Source organism: Lagopus leucura, unplaced genomic scaffold (genome assembly GCF_019238085.1).
Source record: "Lagopus leucura isolate 7727_CA_CO unplaced genomic scaffold, USGS_WTPT01 Super-Scaffold_810, whole genome shotgun sequence".
Taxonomy (NCBI): Eukaryota; Metazoa; Chordata; class Aves; order Galliformes; family Phasianidae; genus Lagopus; species Lagopus leucura.
This window is the reverse complement of record NW_024962261.1, coordinates 9,615,988-9,638,774: the sequence shown is the minus strand read 5'-3', so window position 1 is coordinate 9,638,774 and position 22,787 is coordinate 9,615,988. Positions and strand designations below refer to the sequence as shown.

Below are 22,787 nucleotides of genomic sequence, written 5' to 3'. Positions count from 1 at the left end.
GCTTGACCAACCTGGTAACTTTCTACAACGTCATCACCAGATCACCAGGTTAGGTGAGGGTAGAGCAGTGGATGTTATGTACCTCAATTTCAGCAAGATTTTTGACGCTGTCTCTCACAACATCCTTGTAGATAAGTTTAGGAAGTGTGGTATAGATGAGTGGTCAGTGAGGTGGATTGAAAACTATCTGCCTGGCAGAGCTCAAAGGGTTGTGATCAGTGGTATAGGGTCTAGTTGGAAGCCTGTAGCTAGCATGTTCCTCAGGGATTGGTACTGAATCTGTTCTTGTTCAACATTTTCATTAGTGGCTGGGGCAAAGAGATAGAGTCTGCTCTCAGTAACTTTGTTGATGATACAAATCAGGGATCTGTCAGGGAGCTGACAGATCAGAAGGCTGTGCTACCATCCTGTAAGACTGAGCAGACTAGTGAGTTGAGTGGGGAGGAGCCTGATGAGGTTCAACAAGAGCAAGTGTAGAGTTTTGCACCTGTGGAGGAATAACTGCACCAGTACAGGCTAGGGACTGACCTGCTGGAATAAAGCAGAGAAGGACTTGAGTGTCCTGGTGAACAACAGTTTGGCCATGAGCCAGCAGTATGCCCTTGTGGCCAAGAAAGACTATGGTATTATTAAAAAGCGTGCAGTTGTCAGGTTGAGAAAGGTGACACTCCACATCGGCTTTGCCCTGGGGAGGCCACATGTGGAGTACTGTATCCATTTCTGGGCACTCCCCAGAACAAGAAAGAAGGGGAGCTACTGGAGAGAGTTCAGCAGAGGGTTACAAAGATGATTAAGGGCCTGGAGCATCCCCTGTATGAGAAAAGGCTGAGAAACCTGGGACTCTTTAGTCTGGAGAAGGCTGAGAAAGGGATCTTATCAGCACTTAAAATATCTGAAGGGCAGGAGTCAGAATATGGGGACTATCTCTCTTCGGTGATGCCCAGCAGTAGGACAAGGTACAACAGGCACAGACTAGAATACAAGAAGTTCCATATGAATATGAAAAGACTTACTTACTGTGGGGATGACAGAACATGTAACAGACTGTCCATAGAGGTTGTGGAGTCTCTGTCTCTGGAGGTATTCAAAACTTACATGGGTGATTTCCTGAGTAACCTACTTTGGAGAACCTGCTTGCGGGGTCTGTGATCTTCAGAGGTCCTTTCCAACCCCTACCAGTCTGTGATTTTTACAGCTGTTTATCACCTTTTTTGCTGACTAGTTTATGTAGGGGTACATGCTTGTATCAGTCCCCAGTTGACTCCATTCCTGACCAGTCCTATTCTAATTTTTGAGGGTGTGTGACCGAATACATTACCTGAACAGTTCTACTGCTTTGAAACTGCTCCCAGTCCTGCTTTCTTCTTATGCTTAACCACTGAAGTAACATGAAACATTTGAAGAAATGAGTCCCGGAGCCCATGGAGAGGCTAATCAGCTGTTCTTCCATTCTTTCATGTCCTCTGTAATGAGTCCCTCTACCTCTGTTGTTCCCTTCGCTGCACCTGATGGACTTGCTTATATGTCTTGACCTCCAAACAATCAGAACATTTAGCTCTCGGGTGTGTGATAGGCTTCTGAGTCTCAAAGATGTCCCATTTTTAGTGACAGCTTGAAGGACCATTTTAAGGCCTGTTCCCTGTCCAGTAGGCAGGACAGCAGATAGTATTTTATCCTTGTCTGTTCCATCTTCAGTTGTCTTATAAAGAATTCCTGCTTATTAGCATCCCTAGAGGTGCTGACTTTGAGAGCACTCCCAGCAATAGCGCTGGCTAGGATCCCTACTGGTCACAACTCCTGTAGTTGCTTGCATAAGGGTGCAAGTACATTCCCACAGGACAGGATCTGTATAGGACAATGTGCTCCCATGGACCGAAAGAAGATAGTGCATTCCAAAAAATTGTAAGCTGACAAGGAGAAATCCACTTTATCCTTGTCTGAGATCCCAGAATTCACAAGCCTGAGTGCTAGTGCCCTACAGAAGATTTTAGTCTAGGCACTGTGAAGTACACAGAGACTTGTATTGAGAGAATGTACTCCTGAAATGGCCAGATATAAGAAGTATTTGTCACAGTGGTCTGGCCTTGCCGCCAGCTAGTCAAAACAGGAGAGGAAAGATGGGGACAGTCAAAATTATCAGGAATTCCTATATTTTTTTAACTTGGGACAGGGCTTCAGCAGAACTCTGCACAAAGTTCTATTGCTTTGACCAACAGGTTTATTGCATCTCTCTTTGTTCTGGAGTAGGAACACATGTATTGATAGGCTAGAAGATGGAAGAACTGGTGTTCTCTTTCAGGAATCTGGTTTTCCAATAGAAGTTTTATTCCCCTTACTAATCAGAAGATTTTGCCAGCCAACATCATGATTACATATAGTGCACCACTACCTACATCTCTACAACTGAATCAAATACTTAGGACCTTTCTGTTGCTCTCTGGCTGAATGTGTAGCACTCATATCCATACTGCTGATAGATTTCACCTGTGCCTCTGGATTTGTTTTCCTTGTTATTATAACAGTCCATTGCCTAGGTATTGCTTCAGACTAAATTCCGTAGGAAACCATTTCAGCAAGGGTTGGGATGTCACAGATGATCGCTGTACCTGCAGTGTCTTGGAGGATGTTTCTTTGGATGGTCATTTGCAGACCATGATTGCAGCATGTCCCAGAAGGAGACTGATACATGCCTTGATACCCCCTGTCTGATGCACGACTGTGTACATATGCACATTTGAAGTTCTGCTTTGGGTTACGTAGTTTGCCATCTGTGCAGATCATTTGGGTCCAGTGAAATGCTGCAGATTTTCACTTTCCGTCTCAAGTAGCTATCATTGCACTCAAGCATTAATGACCTTTTTTTGTCAGATGCTGGATTTAGGAGAAACACTGCTACCATATCCTTCAGTTACCAACTTTTCAGCCTACTTGGTGCACCTTTGTCAGTCAACTGGAAAGAAACGTGCAGGGACTTCAAAAGAGACTGGGCTGTACTGTAATCTGACACTAGCCATGATTCCTCCAGATGCACTATCCACCTAGATCCAGTGACCGATTGTTCTCTGAAAACAACATGGACATCCTTTGTTTTTTATGTTAACTTATCCTTTTTGCTCTTGGCTGACAAGCAAGAAGGCGTTCATTATCTGGGCAGTGCTTGTGACTTGCTGAAATAGATCGCCTTGTTATTCCCAAGGGCTGTGTTGAGTACACTGTACTAATAAGTAACGTTTTGAGCAGCATTCTGTTTCTAAGATACAGATAAGACAATTCACCAGCTGTAGTTTTTATTTTTAATTTAATGCTTTTATGCTAGTCTATGGAGGAAATTGAAGAAAAGAGAGTAGAGCCTGTGTATCATGTGTGAAGTTAAGGAATAAGTCCTGGTATCTCTAGTAATCTAATGTTTCTCATCTACATGTGAATACTTGAAGAAATCAAAGGTTTTTCAGGAGAACGTTGCAGGCAACTGTTTTCTATTATAGCACTCAGATAAGTGGAAATAAAAATAAGTGAAGCTGTAGGACATAGAGCACTTTAGAAAGCCTGTCTTTTAGAAATATAAAAGGCAATCTTGGCCATTCTTTAAAATTCAGCTCCTACAGCTGTAGGCTGTTCTGGTGAAGTCGATTAACTTTGCTTGTAATGATGTTGATGCTTTGCTTACAATTTGTCTATGTTATAGTGTACATCTGGGTTTCTCTTACATAAGGTTCCCTATGAAGAGAGGGGTAAGTTTTGGCAAGGAGCATGCAAGATTTACTAAAATGAAACCTTGCTGGTCAGTTGCTCATTCATTCTCATATTTCATTACTCATTAAGGGATGAAGAAGAGAAAAAAAAACCTCATTCAGATGGTACAGATGAAAAAGATAATGGGAACCAGACGAAGGCTGTAAGTCGGATTGGAAACTCTAATAACCCATTCCTGGACATCCCTCATGACCCCAATGCTGCTGTGTATAAAACTGGATTTCTGGCTCGGAAAATCCATGCAGATATGGATGGAAAGAAAAGTAAGTATCCTTCACATGTAACATTATAACTCTCTTCCCTGTGTAACATCGTATCTCTCTTCCTTGTAATCTCTCCGCTGTACCACTTAGGATGAGACTGTTTGCTTTTCAAGGTGAATAGTGCTGCTTCATTAAGGAAAATTGCAGCAATAACAAACAACCCAGCAATTGGATTATCACACTCTCACTATCAGGCCAGGATTTATAATGTTCAGTTCCATTTGCATCAGATCTAATGCATGTGCCTATTGAGTAATGTGGTACAGCAAAGCAGCATGAATCTTTTGTGCTCAACGAAAATGGATCTCATGGTTTATAGAAGAGAAAACAATTTCAAGTGAATTACATCTATTCAATAGTGTTTTGATAATTCTCCTTTTCCTCGTGTGGTACCAGGCTGTTTCAAATCTCCCCTCTCCTCTACTTCTGTCTTTAAAAAAATGTTGTTCATCTCTGCTTGGAAGATCCTCTAAGTGTTCCCTCCTTTCCTGCTCTTGGGTCACAATTCTGTCAAGTCTAGCAGTGTTTGGTAACATCAAGAATTATGCCATGCAGTTTCATAAATAGTCTTTGTAAATATTCTTTGTAATAAGCCTGCTGTGTTTCTTATTTACTTTTAATTAACCTTTGTCTTTCTTGTCCTACTTCCATTCTTGGAGCAGTAATTATCACAGGTGTTTGATTTGCCTGCATGCATTTTGTTGTTTGGTTATCTTCAGTTGCTTGTTTTCTAGTAAGAGTCTTAGAAACAGCAGAGGCTACTCAGGACACCTGTATTTTTCCCATTTATTGTTGAAGATCAGTACTAATGGTTCATACTTCTGGGGTGAATCGTGAAGAGAAAAGAGAATCCTGACTTTGTGATTAGTTTTCAGTAACTGCAACTCTATCTAGTTAAGCTAAATGGTTTTGCACTTGCATGTTGTGCTAGTGTATTTTAGAAGGTACGTTTGAAGGACTGTGTTTTCAACGTGGAGGCTAGTACAGCTAGTACAGCTGAATTCAAGTGGTGGTGATGTGATCAAACTGACCTCATTCTTTGTGATGAGTGGATGTTGTGAGTAGGTTCTTCTTTATTAAATTTGTTTATTTAACCTTAATAAATAATTATGTATGGTTGCCATGATTAATTTGTTTAATTACAAATATTCAGAATCACTCATTATTCAGCTCATTGAATGTTGGCATTTTTGAGATAATCCTTTAATGAATAAAAGCCAGTTGTAGAGAGGAAGTCCTGGGAAATTACAGACCTGTAAGCCATACCCTTGGGCCTGAGAAGATCACAGAACAGATCTAGAAGCTGTGTTAAGGCACATGCAAGATGAACAGGTGATCTTTGACAGCCAGCACAGCTTCACCAGTAGCAGATTATATCTGACCAATCTGGTATCCTTCTGTGATAGAAAAATAGCATCAGTGAACTAAGAAAGGGCAACGGATATTATCTACCTGGACTTCTACAAAGCCTTTGACATGATCCCACATCACATCTTTATCTCTAAATTGGAGAGAGAAGGATTTGAAGAGTGGGTAGAGAATTGGTTGGATGTTTGCAGCCAGAGGGTTGTGGTTAACAGATTTCCATGTGAAGGCCAGTCATGAGTGATGTCCCTCAAGGGTCAGTCTTGGAACTGGTGCTCTTCGACATCTTTATCAATGATGCGGCCAGTGGGATCAAGTGCACCCTCAGCATATTTGCAGACAACGCTAATCTGAGTGGTGCTGTTGGTAATACACTGGGAAGGAGTGCCATCCACAGAGACCTCTGCAGGCTTGAAAAGTAGGCCCATGTGAAACAAATGATGTTCAACAAGGCCAGGTGCAAGGTGCTGCCCTTGGGTTGGGGCAGTCCCAGATCTGTGTACAGACTGGAAGAAGAATTCGCAATGAAGAGCCCTGCGGAGAAAGACTTGAGAGTTTTGGTAAATGGAGAAACTGTACATGAGTCAGCAGTGTGCACTACTTGCAGCCTGGAAGGCTGAAAGTTTCCTGGGCTGCATCAGCAGAGGGGTAGAAGCAGAGAGGGGGAGGGAGTTGTCCCTCTCTGTTCTGCCCTCGTGAGGCCCCGTCTGCAGTACAGTGTCCAGGCCTGGGGTTCCCAGCACAAGAAGGGTGGGGATGTGTTGTAGCAGGTCCAGAAGAGGGCTGCAAAGATGATCAGAGGGCTGGAGCACCTCTCCTGTGAAGGAAGGCGGAGGGAACTGGGCTTTTTCAGACTGCAGAAGAGAAGGTTCCACAGTGCTCTTCCACAATGCTCTTACTCATCCACAATGTTCTTGTGGCATTCAAGTACCTAAAGGGAGCTTATAAGCAGGAGTGGGAGTGACTTTTTACATGGCCTAATAGTGATAGGATGAGAATGGCTTTAAATTAAAAGGGGAGATTTAGGTTGGATGTTAGGAAAAAACTCATTACTCGGGGTGGTGAGGCCCTGGCACAGCTGCCCAGAGAAGCTGTGGTGCCCCATCCCTGAAGGTGTTCAAGGCCAGGTTGGATGGGGCCCTGGGCAGCTGAGCTGGTGTGGGCAGCCCTGCCCACAGCATGGGGTTGGGGCTTGGTGGGCTTTAAGGTCCCTTCCAAACCAACATATTCTGTGATATAGCTTTATGAAAACGTGAGGAATCTGCCCAACCAGGATGCCTGCAACAGCAGCTTTTGTCTTTATAAGTATCCTAACACACTGTTGTAATTCAGGACAGCTTAATTTATGTAAAGATTTCTAAAGTGAAATTCTATTTGTTGCATAATACAAGTAGGAATAATGTCCACTGTGTGAGATGCGAGTGATTAACTTCTGGAGCAAATGAGTAACAACTTTTTCACTGCCACTTGGTCAGATCAGAATGGGATTCCTTTTTCAGGGTGATGCTTTAGTCATGTACAAGCTATTAATTGCAGTATTTAATATATATACAAATGGATGTTGGTCACTGGTGTGTACTTGGTGGAGAGTGAACTTCAATGCATGCTTCTGGTCTCTGTCTCTGTGACTGTACAGCACATGCCTTCTTTCCCTGTACCACAGCTGAATTTCAGACTGGAGCTTTCATACTTTTTCTCCCTACAACTCTCTTTTTTTTTTTTTTTTTTCCTCTTTTTCTTGTCTCTATGAATTTATAGGTTGGATGTGTTGCTTTTGTGATGCTCTTCAGTGTTACTTCAGGTTTCTTGAGAGGTGATTTTTGATTTGGCTCCTTTCTGCTTCCCCTTTGGCTTTCCCAACAACTGTGGAAAAAAGGGATAGAATGAAGCAGGCATCTGACCACTCAGTGCCCACTTGGGTGAACAGCAGTTGCAAGAAGAAAGGATGCTCTTGGGAAGCATTGCTTTTTGGGCAATGTCGCACTGATTCTGAGCAGTGGCTGCGACCTGCTTTGACGTGGAGAAAGGGTGTTTCCTACTAAAAACATCACCACTGTACAAACCTCAGACCTAACAGTATAGGAGCAGTGTCAGTGCCAGAGCAGAAAGACCAGATCTCTCAGGCCTGCTTTCTGCATTGCTCCTGTTCCCTTCTGATCCAGTCTAGTGCTGTCTTCAGGGTTGTTTTACTCTACCTTACAGCAGGTATTTTCAGGCACTGTGCAGGCTGAGTTGCATTGTCCTTTGAAAACGAGAGTACAAAGGAGGTTTTACACAGGACTAATGTAACTCTCCTGTTGCCTAGACAAAGTGTAAAAATGGATCTGAGTTAAATGGGTTTTCATTTGTTTTCTTTGCAGCTCCCTGGGGAAAGCGAGGCTGGAAAACCTTTTATGCTGTGCTGAAGGGAACAGTCTTGTACTTGCAAAAGGTAGGAGAAATCACTATCTTTTGGAAACTTATTGAAGGGGGATAAAGCAGCAGGCATCCTCTCCACTCTCACAGCCCATCTCCAGGTTCCTTTCCCTCTGACCAGCAGTGTATCTGCTCTCTTTGTGCCCCATCCTGTTTACACGCACACTGAGATGTGAATTCTTTTATTACCGTGGTCCTCCATTTTTCAGTTTCAAATTCAGTCTCACTGTCACTATCCAGATGTGCACCTTGTCAATTCCAGTTTATGCCATCACTGTCACTCATGACTGACAAAATAGCTAGCTTCACAAGCTAAGACAGCATCATCTCTCTGTGTCTTGCACAGATTCCTCTGGGCTGCTTTTAACACTGCAGTTTATCTGTATGACTTCACCTCCTATGAGGCTGTCCTCCTTTCCAGTCTTTTCACAGTACACTTTTCTGCAGTGACTGCAAGAGCAGCTGCAAAACAGTTTAACAGCAGCTTGATCTTGGTAGGAATCTGCAGCTTATGCTCCATAGCAGAATTGGAGGATACCATTTTTTTTCCAAAGCAGGATAAAACACTTATTTCTAAAAAAATTTTACTCTCTGCCAGCAAGAAGTCTAAAAAAAACGTCAGCTTCAAACCCTTCAAGTCTTTTGGCGCAAGCTTGATTGTAATACAGCTTTAACTATAAGCTTTTTTAAACTGAAACTTCTCTTGGAAAGTGAGATGGAATATATGAGCAAGAACTGAGAGAATCAAATTTTGTCAGTTTGTAGATTTTGAAGCCTTTGTGTCTCCTGCCGTAAGTGTAATGTTCTTGATATAGGTGAGTTCTGTCCAGGTTGCTCTGCGTTGTAGAAATATGCTCTGCTGAAAGTGTTTCTGCATTTCCACTGTGTTTTGCAACTGTAAAGAGTGCAAGTGCATACTGTTATTTCCTCCTTCTTTGTTCTGGGTTTCTGATGTTATTGTTTTCTTCAGAAGCAGCATGGTGTATTGGATCCATGATAAATTGGATCCATTTCTTACAGCACAGGGTTGATGAGGTGGCTGGTCTGTGCTCAATGCCTGTTTGACAGGGCTGAAGTGCCGAAGCAGACCGAAAATCTGGAGGCAGGAGGAAAGGTTTGGGCTGACAGTTGTGTGTTACATGCTCCAAAGCCAGTGTGAGAGACTAGAACCAAATGTCTTGAACTGCAGCTAAGCCTTCCCTCTGGTTCTTTTCCTGGCAGCAGCTTCAGATTTTATTAAAATGGTCTATATGGCAGGCTTGCATTTTCACTTTCTTGAGTGAATTGCAGTCAGCTGCTTTGATTTCTGAAATGAGTCATGTTTAGCATTTATCTGAAAAGACTGGATGGTTCCCTAAGAAGTGAGAAGGTTCCTGTCCATAGCATATGAATTAATTTTTTATTTGATCCTTGAGGGGGATTAAATAAGCTTTCAAGGGGAAGAAGTGGAGGTGCTGTCCATTTTAGAGTCTTAATTAAAAACTTCTGTAAGTGTCACTGTAATATTAGTTAGAAACACTTAGACAAAATTTACAGATGTTGATGTATCATGCAGATTTTCTGCAGAAGGTTGCTCTCCCCACTGTCACCTTCCATCTCTTGGTAAGCATGAGAGTGATTTCACATCTGGCTACACTTTTGCAGAACAAATACATTGGTGGCGTTCTTGCTCTCATTTGTTTTTCAGTTGTGCATCTTGCATTTGTCATGGCACTTGAGTTCAGTGATTACAAGATGGTTACTCTGCAAAGTAGTGCTCTCCCACATAGCCCTGAATCCACTTTCACTGAAGCTGTAGCAAGGGACAAGCTAGACTTTTAATTCAGCGCTAGAAAGGTTGACAGAGAGGTCTGATGGGAAGTGACTCATTCCCTGAGTGATGGGGCAGCTGTGAGCCTCCCGAGGGTGCCTGTGACCCCTGCTCAGCAGCAGTGCCTCATGCAGCATCAGTGAAACATCCTCTGATTTCTCTTCAGCTCCAGAAGGTCCAGCAGGGCTTTGGTCCAGCCCTGAAATAAATCTTGCATTGTTGGGAATATGCTATTGTGGAAGTTGGCAATGGTAGGGTTTTAAAATATATGGCTAGACCAAGTTTAGAGATAGTAAGTGCTGATGAATTATTGTTTCCTTCTGCAATATACTGGGAGACAGAAATTATCCCAATTTCATGAAGTTGAGGAGGATTTTAGAGCAGCTTGATTTCTGTGTAGAAATGAAGAACTATGGTGGTAGTTACGAGCAAGGGATTTCCTTCTCTCTGTTTCCCTTCTCTCCTAATTATGCAGTGCTGCAGGGCAGGATGCATACCCATATGCATTTACAAGATTTCCCTCTGTCTCTCAAAGCTGTGATGATAGTTTCATTGCACTGAGTACTATTCAAGCAGAGAGAGAGAAATCTCACTTGTGTATGCCCACAAATAAATGTATAGGCCTATGCACTGTTACTTTCTGTGCTCATCTGTAACTCAGCTGTTCCTTCAAGACATTACTCTAATATAAATATTAATAGTTTGTAACAGCTGTGATTCTCCCAGTGGGTAGCGTGATCCCAATTCTCTTCCCATTCTCTTTGCATAGCAGACTAATTCTTCTTATTTTGCTGTGAAGTCTATAGATGAGAGTGGTTCCTAAACGGCGGTCATTTGAGATTTACAGGGAGGTTTATCTGGGCAATCTTGTCTCTGTGCCCTTTTTTTTTGTTTGTTTGTTTCATTGGAACAGCTCCAGTGCTAATTACTGTGCTGCATATTGTTTTATTTTTAATGAGTAATTTGTGAGAGAGAGAGTTTCTGAATTAGCGAGCACAGAGGCCACTGGAGGGGCTCAGTGGAAGCATTCACAATTAGCCAACTAAACATGTCTGCACAATATTATATAAAATTAGAGGTTTGACATGTTTGGGCTGTTGGCCCTGACTCTGGACATCCTCAGGCCAAGGCTAATTTCCTGCCTTCGGTTTATAGCAAGAGGAAATAGCCAAGTAGGAGCTTGACAGAATGTCTCTTCACTAGACCGACATGGGATGTGATGTGTGTATAGAAAAGGGGCTTATAAGGAGAGGACAGAAGGCTGCCCTCGCTTCCTTGCTAGAAATTGCATATGAGCAGCTGTGCAGGACGTGGGCCTTGTGTTTTGACTCTGCTCTGAGGTTTGCAAAATCTTCACTCTTTGATGTGATACTTTATAATCTTGTGGGATTTCAGGTATTTTTATGTAGTTATTATCAAATATGTTTCCTTTGTCAAAACTTACCAAAAAAAAGGGAAAGGCTATAAAGGGTATAAAGTGATCAGACACAAAACTTTCTGAAAGGATTTTGCATCCATTATGTGAGTTGACCAGAGGTGTCCACTCACGAATACCTTGGCTGATAAAAAGCCGACTGCTGTAGTTGGGTGTGTCAGAAAAGGATGCAGGAATGTGTGTCCATCTAGAAACTGGGTCAGCAGAATGTAGAAAAGTCATTTGTTAGGAGTCTGAGAAAGATGAATTCAGCATGTAATTACATTGTGTGCAACATTCACAGCAGATTTCAGTTGATATTGAGGTCACATTTCCTTTCTGGTTCCTTATGTATTTCTTGCGACTGATTTGGTCTAACTTTAGTGAGCTGCCTTTCATTCCTGCTCCACCTCCACACTGATGCTCGCACATGTGCTGTCCTTGGTGGCATATGAAATATGGATGTTCCTTTGCCCCTAGCATTGCTTGCCAGTTAAGAAGAGTTGAAGGTCTTAAAGGAAGAATTCTGACAGCACATCCACGTCCCTTCAGTTTTCTCTTAGGCTGGCCAACTACTGGTAGACATTTGTGGTATGCTGATGACTGCTTTTGGAGAAGCTGGCAGGGACCCATCTGTCAAGGTAGAGTGCAACCATCTGATCCAGTGGGATTAGCAAGGATCATAATAAAATCTCTCTGTCAGTAAGGAGGGACTCTGAGTCAGTGCCGCTTCTGGGACTACCCAAATGTGGAGTTGTTCTGGAACAGATTTAGACGCCAGTGAGTTGTGGCCATCGGATTCATCTTACAGAAAGCTGAGAGGAACCAAGCATGGTGGTAGCTGGCACTGTCTCAAAGCAGTAATTCGAGGAAAGCCAGAATATCATGCTCTGAGATCTAAGTTCATTTCCTGGCCTTGATTTTTTTTCTCATTCCCTGGATAGTGGAGCCAGTCATTTCCTCCAGAGCAACCACTAAAGAAATCAACTTTTCTACTTTTGAAGGAGGAGGCTTGCTTCCTTCATCATCAAGATAGAGCTGGGCAAGATGTTGGCCAGCCTTCTCTAGTTCTTGCCCTTTAGCTAGACACCTTCACAAATTTGCCTTGAAGAAGGGGTAGAGAGTGTCCTCAATGGGAGTAGGCAGAGTGTCTCATGATAGGAAGGTCCGTCCAGTACTTGCTGGGACTTGGCAGGACCTATAGCCAGGAGGGCAAAGGAGCATTTGCCTTAGCTCTCTGTCAGGCATTGAAAACTCCTTATGTCACAGGTGATTAGCTGAAGACTACCCTTTGGACATAAGCACAACAGTTCTCTGCCTTTCAGCTCTGTGCTCTTGCCGTGATACAGTTGGAGCTGTTGATTGTGATGGTATTGCTGGTTAGCTGCTTCTTCCCTGGCTTACTGCTGAAGTGTCTAACTGGCAGCAGGTTCTAGGCCTAAACTAGCTGGACTAGCCTGGAAACTGGCAGAGTAGTGGGATGTTTTGCCCTCCCTTCTGGGATATGGTGGTCACCACAGGTGGTGACTGTCTTTCCCTGAAACTCATCCTGGGGAGCCCCAGGCAAACCCAGCCTCACTGATGAGAGCACAGATGACCTCAGCAGTTGAAGCTCCTGTCTGTATACCAGCAGATAAACCATGTAAATTAATCCATTAATTCAAAACGTGCATCTTAAGCAGCTTTTCTCCAAGAGAAGTACCTTGCTGAGTGTTTAAGCTAATGCTGTCCCTTCTGTATGATTTGTGTCCTGTACTCTGTTGTCCACTAAACTCCATCTCATAACTCTTGTGTTCAAGTGAAGGGATCAATAGTTATGACACCTGCAGGGAATTACTTTTTTGTTTTGCGGCCATCATACTAGGTCGCTTTAGATGACACTGATTTCTGGTGAAGTCGTAGTCATTTCAAAGGAAAGATGTAGAATCAGTTGCTGGCTACTTTCCTTGAGAAACATTGTACAAGACTGCTCATGATTAACTTTTCCTTCAAAAGCTTCTGGCTTTTCTTATATTCGGGAAGCCATTTGTAGTGGAGTGTGCTTTAAATTGAACTTCTGGCAACGCAATTATTGTGCACTTGCCCAGCTCCTGTTGCTCAGGAGATCAAACACTGCTCCCAGCAGACAACTGCAACACAGAGAAGTTTGACTCACTGTTTTTAATTATTTGCTGGGAGTGGTACCATGTTGCAAACCTGAACAATCCTGTGCTTGCCATTTGCAGATCCTGCTCAGAAAAGGTATTCCCTCCTGTGGGTCATACAGATCTATGCTTCCAAAGGGGTTGTGTAATGTGGTGTAACTAGAACCTGGCCTGTTAACCCCAGGGATTTTTTTTTTTTTTTTTTTTTCCTTTAATAAAGACTAAAGATAGATATGGATTGTAGAAAATGTGCAAAGGAACTGTGTGATGGTGCTGGATCCATAAGGCTGTTAGTGTGTTGGCAGACCAGCCATTTCTAGGTTTTCTCTCTAGCATCATAGCAAAAGAGAAATTTAAAGAATGTTGCTGTATTTGCTTTGTGGAGATTGGTAGGGTGACTTCTACACTGTTAAGGACAAGTAGAGCTGTGGAAATTGAGAACTCCAGCAGGAATAAGCAGTTGAGTAGTGGAGATGGAGAGCTGGCCGTGAAGGATTCCTGAAGTGAGGACAAATAGTCCACTGCTGATTTGGAACTACTTCTCTTCCTTTTGGAGAGACCACGTACTTTAATAATGCTTTTCATCACTATGCAACAAGGTTTTTCTTTAGGTTAAGGGAAAAGGAGTAGCACGTGGAGAAATAAGATGTCATTTTTCCTTGCTAATTTCTGTAGGATGAGTACAAGCCAGAAAAGGCTTTGTCGGAGGAAGATCTGAAGAATGCAGTTAGTGTGCATCATGCACTGGCATCCAAGGCAACAGACTATGAGAAGAAACCCAATGTCCTCAAGCTTAAAACAGCAGATTGGAGTGTCCTGCTTTTTCAAGCCCAGTAAGTGCTCTCTTCTGATTTGTGCCAGTAGTTGAGGGAAGAAGGCATTTCTGAAGGAGGGTTAAATTCATGCTTGGACAGGTTAAAGCAGAGGCTTAAAAGGTTCAATCTGTTTATATGATTAGAAATAAGATTAAGTAGTGATATGATTAGAGTGCACAAGTAGTTCATGAGAAAGAAATATCAGGTTTTAAGAGGCTTTTTAATCTAGCTGAGAAAGGCATAACAAGATGCAGCAGCTGGAAGCTGAAGCTGCAGGAAATTCAATTTGGAAACAAGGCACAAACTTTGAACAGTCAGAGTGATTAATCATTTTAACAGATGACCGAAGGCAGTCTTGGATTCTGTCTCCTGATGTCATCAGGACTTAGCCGGATATCTTTCTAGAAGATACACTTCGGTTAGAAACAAAGTTAGTACTTAATACAAGAATAATTTGATTAAGCTCTTCAGGCTGTGATATGCAGACAGAACAGATGACCTTCTTTTGGTTTCTGGCATTGAAAACTGATGCACAGGTTTTTTTGCATTAGCCCTTATCTACCAAGATCCATATAGAACCTCCTAGAGATCTTAGGAGATCTTATCTGCAGAACAGATGAAACTTAAGACAGATGTCTGAATCAGGGCGTTGACTGCCTCTGTTCCTTGTTGCACTTGGTTTGGAATAGGAAAAGATGCATGCTAGGGTGAGTTATGGACTTACTCATGAGCTAACCTGTGAATGAGGCACCTAAACTAACCGCTCTCAAAAGACAGAAGACTCAGCAGACTCTAAAACCTGTTCAACTCTTCTTACTCTCACTTTGAAAGTGCCAGTGGAAGGGTAGGAAAGAGGGAGAGGAGGCTGAATCAACAAGTGCTTGATATGTGTTTTTTCCTCCAGGAGCCAAGAAGAGATGCAGACCTGGATCAACAAGATTAACTGTGTGGCAGCTGTCTTCTCTGCACCACCATTTCCAGCAGCAATTGGTTCCCAGAAGAAGTTCAGTCGGCCACCCCTGCCAGCCACCACAACAAAGCTATCTCAGGTGAGTTGTTGTCTAGAGGGTTGGTAATGGAGATTGTTCTTGACTGGTGGGAGTCTGGAAAGTGGTCCCTAACTTTGTTTTGCTCCTGTCAACAAAAGTATTTCTAGGAAAAACAGAACATCTGCTAGGAAGGTAGATCTGTTTGTTTCCTGATTCAAGATTCTGAGTAGAGAGAACGAAGAATTAAGTTGGCCCAAAGAGGACACTGAAAAAGCATTTTGCTCCCCAGTCCAAAGGGAAAATCAGAAAACACTACTGAGTGCTGCTCCGTTATTCCCTTTATCTAAGCTTAGAGGGACAGTTTGAGATGTGGTGCTATCTGGAGCCTTTCAGCAAACAGGGAAGTCATGGTTCAAACATGACCTGTGGTTGTTTGAATCCCCATCTCTGGAGACAGTCAAGGTCAGGCAGGACAGGATCTGAGCAACCTGATCTACCTGTCGATATCCTTGGTCTTTGCAGAAGTGTTGGACTAAGTGACCTCTAAAAGTCCTTCACAACTCAAACAATTCTATGATTCTATGAGTGAACATACTTGAATATAATTCCTCTATATTTCTGATGAAAAGAAAGAGTCACTAGTGTAACCAGTACCAGATATGGGATTTTCATCCCATGGATATAGTCCTGCAAAGGACATTTCAAATACCATCAAACTGGTGTTATTTTTATGAGTGTGTTTATTACCACTGATTTCAAAGGAAATAAACATATTTCTGATTATTTGGATTATTGCGATTGTTAAGGGTGAAAGATGATTCATCAGGCAAATATCAATTTTATTTTTCCTCTAATACTTTTCTGGAGGTCCTTATCGGCTGAGGAAGTTCTTTTCATATGTTTGTTAACTGTCACATGAACATCCTTGGTCTTCCCATATGATTGTGTAAGCTTTTACGTTCTGCAACAACCTGTGTCAGGGAGTTTCATAGCTCTGATACTTCTTGCATGAACAAACATCCCCTGCTTCTTTCAACCTGGCTGTGCCTGATGCTTGCACCTGTAGCTCTGTGTACTTTGATGTGGTACATGCCTGCAATTTCTCCTGCATTGGCAGGAACCCACTTCTCATTGCATTGATCAGGTGGCAGAAGGGAGAGATCCCAATCGTTGGTATATAATTTTATGAGTAAGCTGCTATAACTTTTTAAGTCATCTCCTCATGCTGGATTGCTTCTTAAATGCATTTTTGCCATCTTCATAGCCTAGCAACACTCCCTAGAAACCATTATCTCATGATCTGCATTTCTCTAAGGGGGTGTTTTTTATGTCGCCCCTGCTTTTTCCTGCTCTGTGGCAGTAGCCTTTCTTCTTACGATGTGGTGACCGACTTTCCATCTTCTATTCTGGGTTAAAGTTTAAATCATGTCTCATACAGGATAATAATAACTTGTCCTTTTGCTCATGCATACTTTTTTATATATACTATCTGGGGTTTCAATAATTTTCCCCCAGACACACAAAAAAAGCATTTTTACTCATTGTTCTGTGTGATTGTTCCATTTAGCACATTGTTTCCCAGTCTCACTGTTTCTATTTAATCTGGAAAGAGATAAAATAGAACACAGCCCTGTGGTTTGTGTCTTGAAGAAAGGGAGGCACAAAAAGTGGAATAAGATAAGCTGTTTTAGCTAACGGCAGAAGAATGTTAACTGTTCAAAGCAGATAAATTCAAAGACAAGCAGAGGCATGTCTGCTTTTATCTGTCAGTGTGGAAAAGCTGCCAGCGGGCTGCTTCTTATTTGGCAGACAAAAAAATATGAATTGTCAAATGCCTCTGGTTGCTGTTTAGGATTCTGTGGGCTGAATCATGATGCACAGTACTTCTTCAAGGGGCCTCTTCCTGGTCAGGCAGAAGATGCTGTGGAAATGTAACATAGCTGAGGGAGGGAGGATGGATATGACAATTTCCATGCAATCATTGTACCAGCTTTGCTTTTAATGTCTGATCTCAGTTAGCCTGGAGGGATGTGACAAAACTGTGTATAAGGGAATGCCAGTGTAGAAAGGATTTAGTAACTTTGTTTTCCTTTTTTCCTGGGGGTGTGAATATATACACAAATACACCAAAGGGCTGCTGCCCTAGAAATTACAATTGCCAAATTAAGAGCTTCTCAAAGACCTTCTGTCATCAGAGTAGAGAACCCGCCGCAATAGGATGTCCCTGAGACCAGTAATTTAGCACAAAGAGTGGTTAGACACTTAAGGAAAGAACAGTGAGTTCATGATAGTTCCTAATAGCAACAGCAACTTCTGGAAGCCAGTAGGGATCAGTTTGAGCCTACCCATGTATAAACCAAGGCAAATTACCCACTTATTTTCTTCTACAGTCTTCTTGGAAAGTAAAAAAGTGAAACACAAGATTAGCTGGGGCTCAGCTATCATCCTATGTAGAAGTTTTTCCCCTTTCTGCACTTTTCTGCAGCTCAAATTATGTGAGCTGAAAGGCTTAGTCCTTGGTGTTACTCATAGTGTATTGCAGGTATGTCTGAGATAGGCTTGAAGCTGCAAGCTGCACATCCACACCACTAGGACACTACTGGCAGCAGTCCTCTCTTCTGAGGCTGGGTAAGTGTCTAGTAACTGAGCTAGGTGTTACCTGCTGTTATGACTGACTAGATCATTAAGGTCTGCACAGTAGTATCTATATTTTGGATTTACCTAAATCAAACAGAGTTTTAAATCCAAGCATAGAGATGGCCAGAAGGCCATGCAGCAGGAGCTGGAAACCTTCTGAGCTGAGGGAAGGTTAGCTGACAGATGGACTGGAGGAAGTGAGTGGGCCTGGGATTATGATAAAGGAAATTAGAAAGGAGAGAGTAGCAGCTCTTCACTCTTTCCAACTGCACAGTGGGATAAGCACTAGTAAGCAGCTTAGTAAAATGAGATACCTTTTTAGGAGAGAGCAGCCCCTCTTCTTCTGGACACATTGCATTGTTCTGAACAAATTAAAGCCACAGACTGGAGAGCATTTGCTAGTGTAGAAACGTAAGGATGGGCTCTGATGCCATATCCTTTCTGTCCTGGAAAAAAGGCAAGGGTCTTTGCTTTTCTCATTCTGCCCTTGGTCCGACTCCATGTAACAGCCTTAATTAATTTGCCAAAAAATGTATTAGAGCAGAAGTGTCATGTTGTCAGTAACGCTCTGCAGCAAGCTGCTTCCGTTGCTCTCAGCAAGGCAAGGGATGACAAGTTTGCTATCTTTCCCAGTGGCATCTGCTCACTGCTGAGTTTTTCTGCAAAGTTGGCCACTTTACTTGGATGCCTTTGAGAATGCTGCTGGGGACAGAGCTTTGGGAAAACAGGTCTGATCAATCTAATTAAAATTATTTAAGATAAAGCAAAAGTTCTCTTTTTACTTTTCTTTACTGATTGAATGTTTTAGATTCTATAATTTATGTGCCTAATGTGTTTCTGAAGGATGAACAGCTGAAATCCCATGAAGCTAAGCTGAAGCAGATCTCCACTGAACTTGCTGAACATCGCTCCTATCCTCCTGACAAGAAGCTCAAAGGCAAGGAAGTAGATGATTACAAACTGAAGGACCACTATCTGGAATTTGAGGTATGTATGGGAAACTTTATTGCTTTTACTTTTTGTGTATGGATGAGGCTGGTTTCATGCTTCTAATATAATCCTGTAGTTCTTCAATTTTCACCTTATTCCAGTAAGGACGATTTCTTTCTCAACAAAAAAGTCACAGTGGTCCCAGAAGTCTAGATGTGGGTCCTCCTTTTGATAAAGACTTCCTGTGACCTTGGCTGTGGGCTTAGCTCCTTATCTGTAAAATGGAAAACTGTGACCCTCTTTGCCTCTTTTATCTTTTTGAAAACATGACAAGCTTTTTAAGCAGGAGCTGTCCTGTGTTGCAAAGCCATGTGTTGTCCAGAGTGATGGAACTTTACTGTAGCACTGCATTGATGTCATTGCATATGGTGAGTTTGAGATGTTTTGTTCAAGGAGTGTGGCTGGCCAATTTGCTTTTCTACATTCCACATATCTGAAATGATCTGACCAACAGTCAAATGAGGAAGTGGCTGATAAGCAAAGGGTGCACAGTGATGCGAACAAGAGAGACTTCATAATCAATAAAAGAGAACTAAAGCAGAGTCATCTCACATATAGCACATAATTAAAGAAGTGCTCATAGAACAACATTATAAGGAAAGCTTTCATACCCTTCTAGGGCAAGGAGAAGGAATTAGAGGTCTGTGCTGTTGCAGGGCTACAATCTCATTGAGACTGGAGAGATTCAATAGGGTAGTTCAGACAACAGAATGCTGCCATGAATGGATACAGGCTTTTTAGGAAGGACAGGCACAGTGAAAATATCTTTTATGTGATTTTGCTGCTCACTCACATAAAGCTTTGCTGAGAGCTTGTGGATCAGTATTAGCATGTGGAGCGAGACAGGTGGCATTGTATTGTCTGTCTGATAGGGCACTTTCAAAGATCTGCAAGAAGAGTTGTGCTTGCAGGCCCTGGTCCTCCTGCAGAATTTTGACCACCTTATTATCCACTTAAGAGAGCACAGCAGGGCACAAGCAATCCAGTAGGTTTCTGGAGTGCATCAGCAACAACTTCCTAATGCGGTGATCAAGCAGCAGTCAAGGAGAGACACTTCTCTGGACCTTTTGTCTGAACAAAAAAGAACTCAGGCACATGAACTTTGGGGACAACCATGGCAGCAAGTTGCTATGAGATGTGGACTTCATGATCCTGTAAGGAGAAGTTAAAGCAAAGAATAAAATCACAACTGTGAGCTTCAGGTCTGTTCAATGAACTGCTTGAAAGAATCCTATGGGATACAGCCCTCAGGGGAAGAGTGCTCCAGGAGAGCTGGTCAGTTTTTAAGTATCACCGCTTCCAAGCTCAGGAATGTTCTGCACTAACAAGCAAGAAACCAAACAAAGGTAGCAGAGGCCTTTGTGAATGTAGAAGCTGCTCCTGAAAATGAAGTACGTGGAGGTAGAAGCTGTAGAAAGTAACAGTAGGAATTTAGAGATACTGTTCAAATATCAAGTTTGTGTTGCTGGTTTTAAGGAAGCCAAAACCTATGAGGAGTTGAATTTGGCAAAATGTAGTAAGGTCAAGAAGAAAGGTTTCTGTAGGCACCTTAGCAGCAGAACAGCCAGGGAACGTATGGGTCCTAGTTGGAGCCTATAATGGAACAGCAGACGTGGTTGCAGTGGACAGAGAAAGGTCAAAGTAGTCAATATCTTCTTTGTCTAGATCTCTATTGGTAAGACCAACCTTCAGCCATTGCAAGTCCCTGAGCCTAGTGAATAAATCTGGAGCAAGAAGCCCGGTGAGTAAATCTGGAGCAAGGCAGATTTATGTACTTAAGAAATTATATAAATTGGATAGCACACAAGTCTGTGGAATCTGATGAGATTCACCCAGGAGTGGAGTTCTCAGGGAGGTGAATGATGTAAATGGGAGGCCATTCTCAATTACCTTTGAAAAATCATGGTGACTAGGAGAGGTTCCTGAGGACTGGAGGAAAGTTGATGTCATTCCTATTTCAAGAAGAGCAAGGAAGAAGGCCCAAAAGACTACGGGCTGGCCAGATTCTTCTCTATCCAGGAGAGACTGGTAAAGTAAATTCTCCAGGATACCCCTTCCAAAAAGATGGAAGACAAGAAAGTGACTGGGTGTAATCAGTTTTTGTTTATGAGGGAGAAATCACCATCATGTGAAGAGAGAACAGTGGAAATGGTTTATCCTGACTTTAACATAGATGTTGTTGTTACCTTCTTTCATATCCTTAGATAATCTGATAATGAGTATTCTGGGAAAGTGGGCAGTGAGGTGGCTTGGAAGTTGATGGTCAAACGGTTATGATCAGTGTTGAACACATCAGTCAGTTGTGCACAGTCAGGCCACACACTTCTCCTCCATGGGGGTGTTTTGCAACTTTCTTTTTGCAAAAGAAAAGTGAGCTATCTGAACGTGCAGAATGGGAGCTTTCCACCAGTTTTGTAATTTCCTCACCTTCCCTTCAGTACAGAGTGCTGTCAATGTCGTGCAAGGAACTGGTAGCAGACCTTGCTGCATGAGGTCCCTGCAAAAGGTCAAGAGGCAGGTGAGGAGGTATTTTATACTCATCTCTTTCAGGCAGAGCCTGCTGGCTGACTACACCACTCATCTGTGTACAAAGGGCCAGGCTGATACATCCCCAGAGGAATTGCAGAAAGGACCTGTTAGTTCCCAAGGAAGCAACATAGTCCCATTAGGGACGAAGAAGCCAAATTTATTTTCTTCAGATCCTTGTAATTTTTCCTCAACTGCCTCAGTTTCCATCATTCTTATTCCTGATGTGGTTCCTGATATGGGGTTTCCCTGTGAGTTGGTGCGACCAAGGAGTTGACTGTTCTTTGTTCAGGGATGTGCCTTCAAGGATTTCTCCCTACCTGGTGTCTTTGCTTCTTGAAACCAAGCAAAGAGCATTTTCTCTTTTTTTGTTGACTGAAGAAGTACTACTCCAGATTATGATTGTTCAGTATGGCAAATATATGAGCAAGAAATCTTCCGAGTGCTGTTAGGTGAGAGGTGAAACTAGGAGTTTGATGGATGGCTGCCTTATCTCTTCTTTACATGCATTCAGGCTGCAGAGATAACTACTTTTAATTTTTGTGCCGTATTTTCTTGACAGAATTTTCTAGATTTTTTTTTTTTAAAAGGAAATTTCCACCAAATTGAATACTTAGCTTCAAATGTCAGAACATTAATAGAGCAAGTTTGGAGCTGAAGTCTAATGAGAAGCTTCCAGATGCATTGCTTAATTGATATAGAAATGGCAAACACACAGTATCCAGCACAAAATGGCCACTGATGAAAGTGCAAGGCAGAAACTAGTCCTTGTCCCCTAGTGTTGTTTAGTGCACCAACAAAAAGCAGAATTCCATATGGTGGTAATGTCTCCCCCACCCTTGATGAATATTATACTGATACTAGCCTTAGAGCACTTTATTGGCTTCTTTTTTGCACCGATGTCCCATGTATTTCACGATGAATCATCCATCAGCCCAGTGCATTGTCTGAATTCTGCTTGCTGTTTCTACATTTCCTTTTATATTGTATGACACATCTTATCTGCTTAATGTGTTTGTCTTTCGCATTGTGGAGCTGGAGCTCCAAATATGGAATTTATAAGAATGCCTTTTCTTAATTTACTTTTTAGGTATATTCTACCTATTAGGTCTTGTTTATTCAGAGGGCTCTCTGGAAACACTGTCACATTCTCTCATGTTTTGTTCTTTATATTCTGCTCTTCACAGTAGTTATCAAGCTTTTAGTCTTTCTGCCCTCAAATAGGTACTATTACCTGAACTTTCATTATGAATTAGAAGAATTTTCACTAAATGCTTTTTCCTTTGTCAGGAACATAACAGTTTGGCAACTGTTTTCAATGAAAATGCTTACACCCTCCTTCTCTGGCCCACAGCCCACTGAGTTCACCTTGATTACAATGCTTGCTTACAACCTTAGTGGTTTTATCACGGTCAGGCTGTTGAACAAATGCCAAAAAATGGGTTGATCAGTTCTTAGCACCTCCTGCCACAGCTAATGTGTTAGAGGCCTTGCAGTGACCTTTCATTAATCTACCTTCTTTTTGTTGGTTGCCAAGGTGGTCTGTGCAGAAAGATGTTGTCACAAAAGAACAAAAGCTTCACTTCAGATGAGAATCCAGAGCAAGCAGGAATGGTTCGTGTAAAGCGAACCTCTTCCATACAAAAAATGCAAGTGTTTGGTCAGA

At 42.3% G+C, this 22,787-nt stretch overlaps 1 protein-coding gene across 15 annotated transcripts in view; it reads left to right on the top strand.

Annotated features, from left to right (window-relative positions):
• PSD3 (pleckstrin and Sec7 domain containing 3) overlaps nucleotides 1-22,787 on the top strand; it is a 141,706-nt gene that overhangs the window by 83,448 nt on the left and 35,471 nt on the right. For all 15 annotated transcript variants that reach the window (XR_006177929.1, XR_006177936.1, XR_006177937.1 and 12 more), the window contains 5 exons: nucleotides 3,823-4,016; nucleotides 7,742-7,812; nucleotides 13,840-13,997; nucleotides 14,884-15,028; nucleotides 18,449-18,592. Coding sequence is in view for 5 of the 15 variants with exons in the window: in XM_042866137.1 (XP_042722071.1) it covers nucleotides 3,823-4,016; nucleotides 7,742-7,812; nucleotides 13,840-13,997; nucleotides 14,884-15,028; nucleotides 18,449-18,592 (712 nt within the window). In the remaining 10 variants the exon portion in view is untranslated. The remainder of the gene's footprint in view (nucleotides 1-3,822; nucleotides 4,017-7,741; nucleotides 7,813-13,839; nucleotides 13,998-14,883; nucleotides 15,029-18,448; nucleotides 18,593-22,787) is intronic.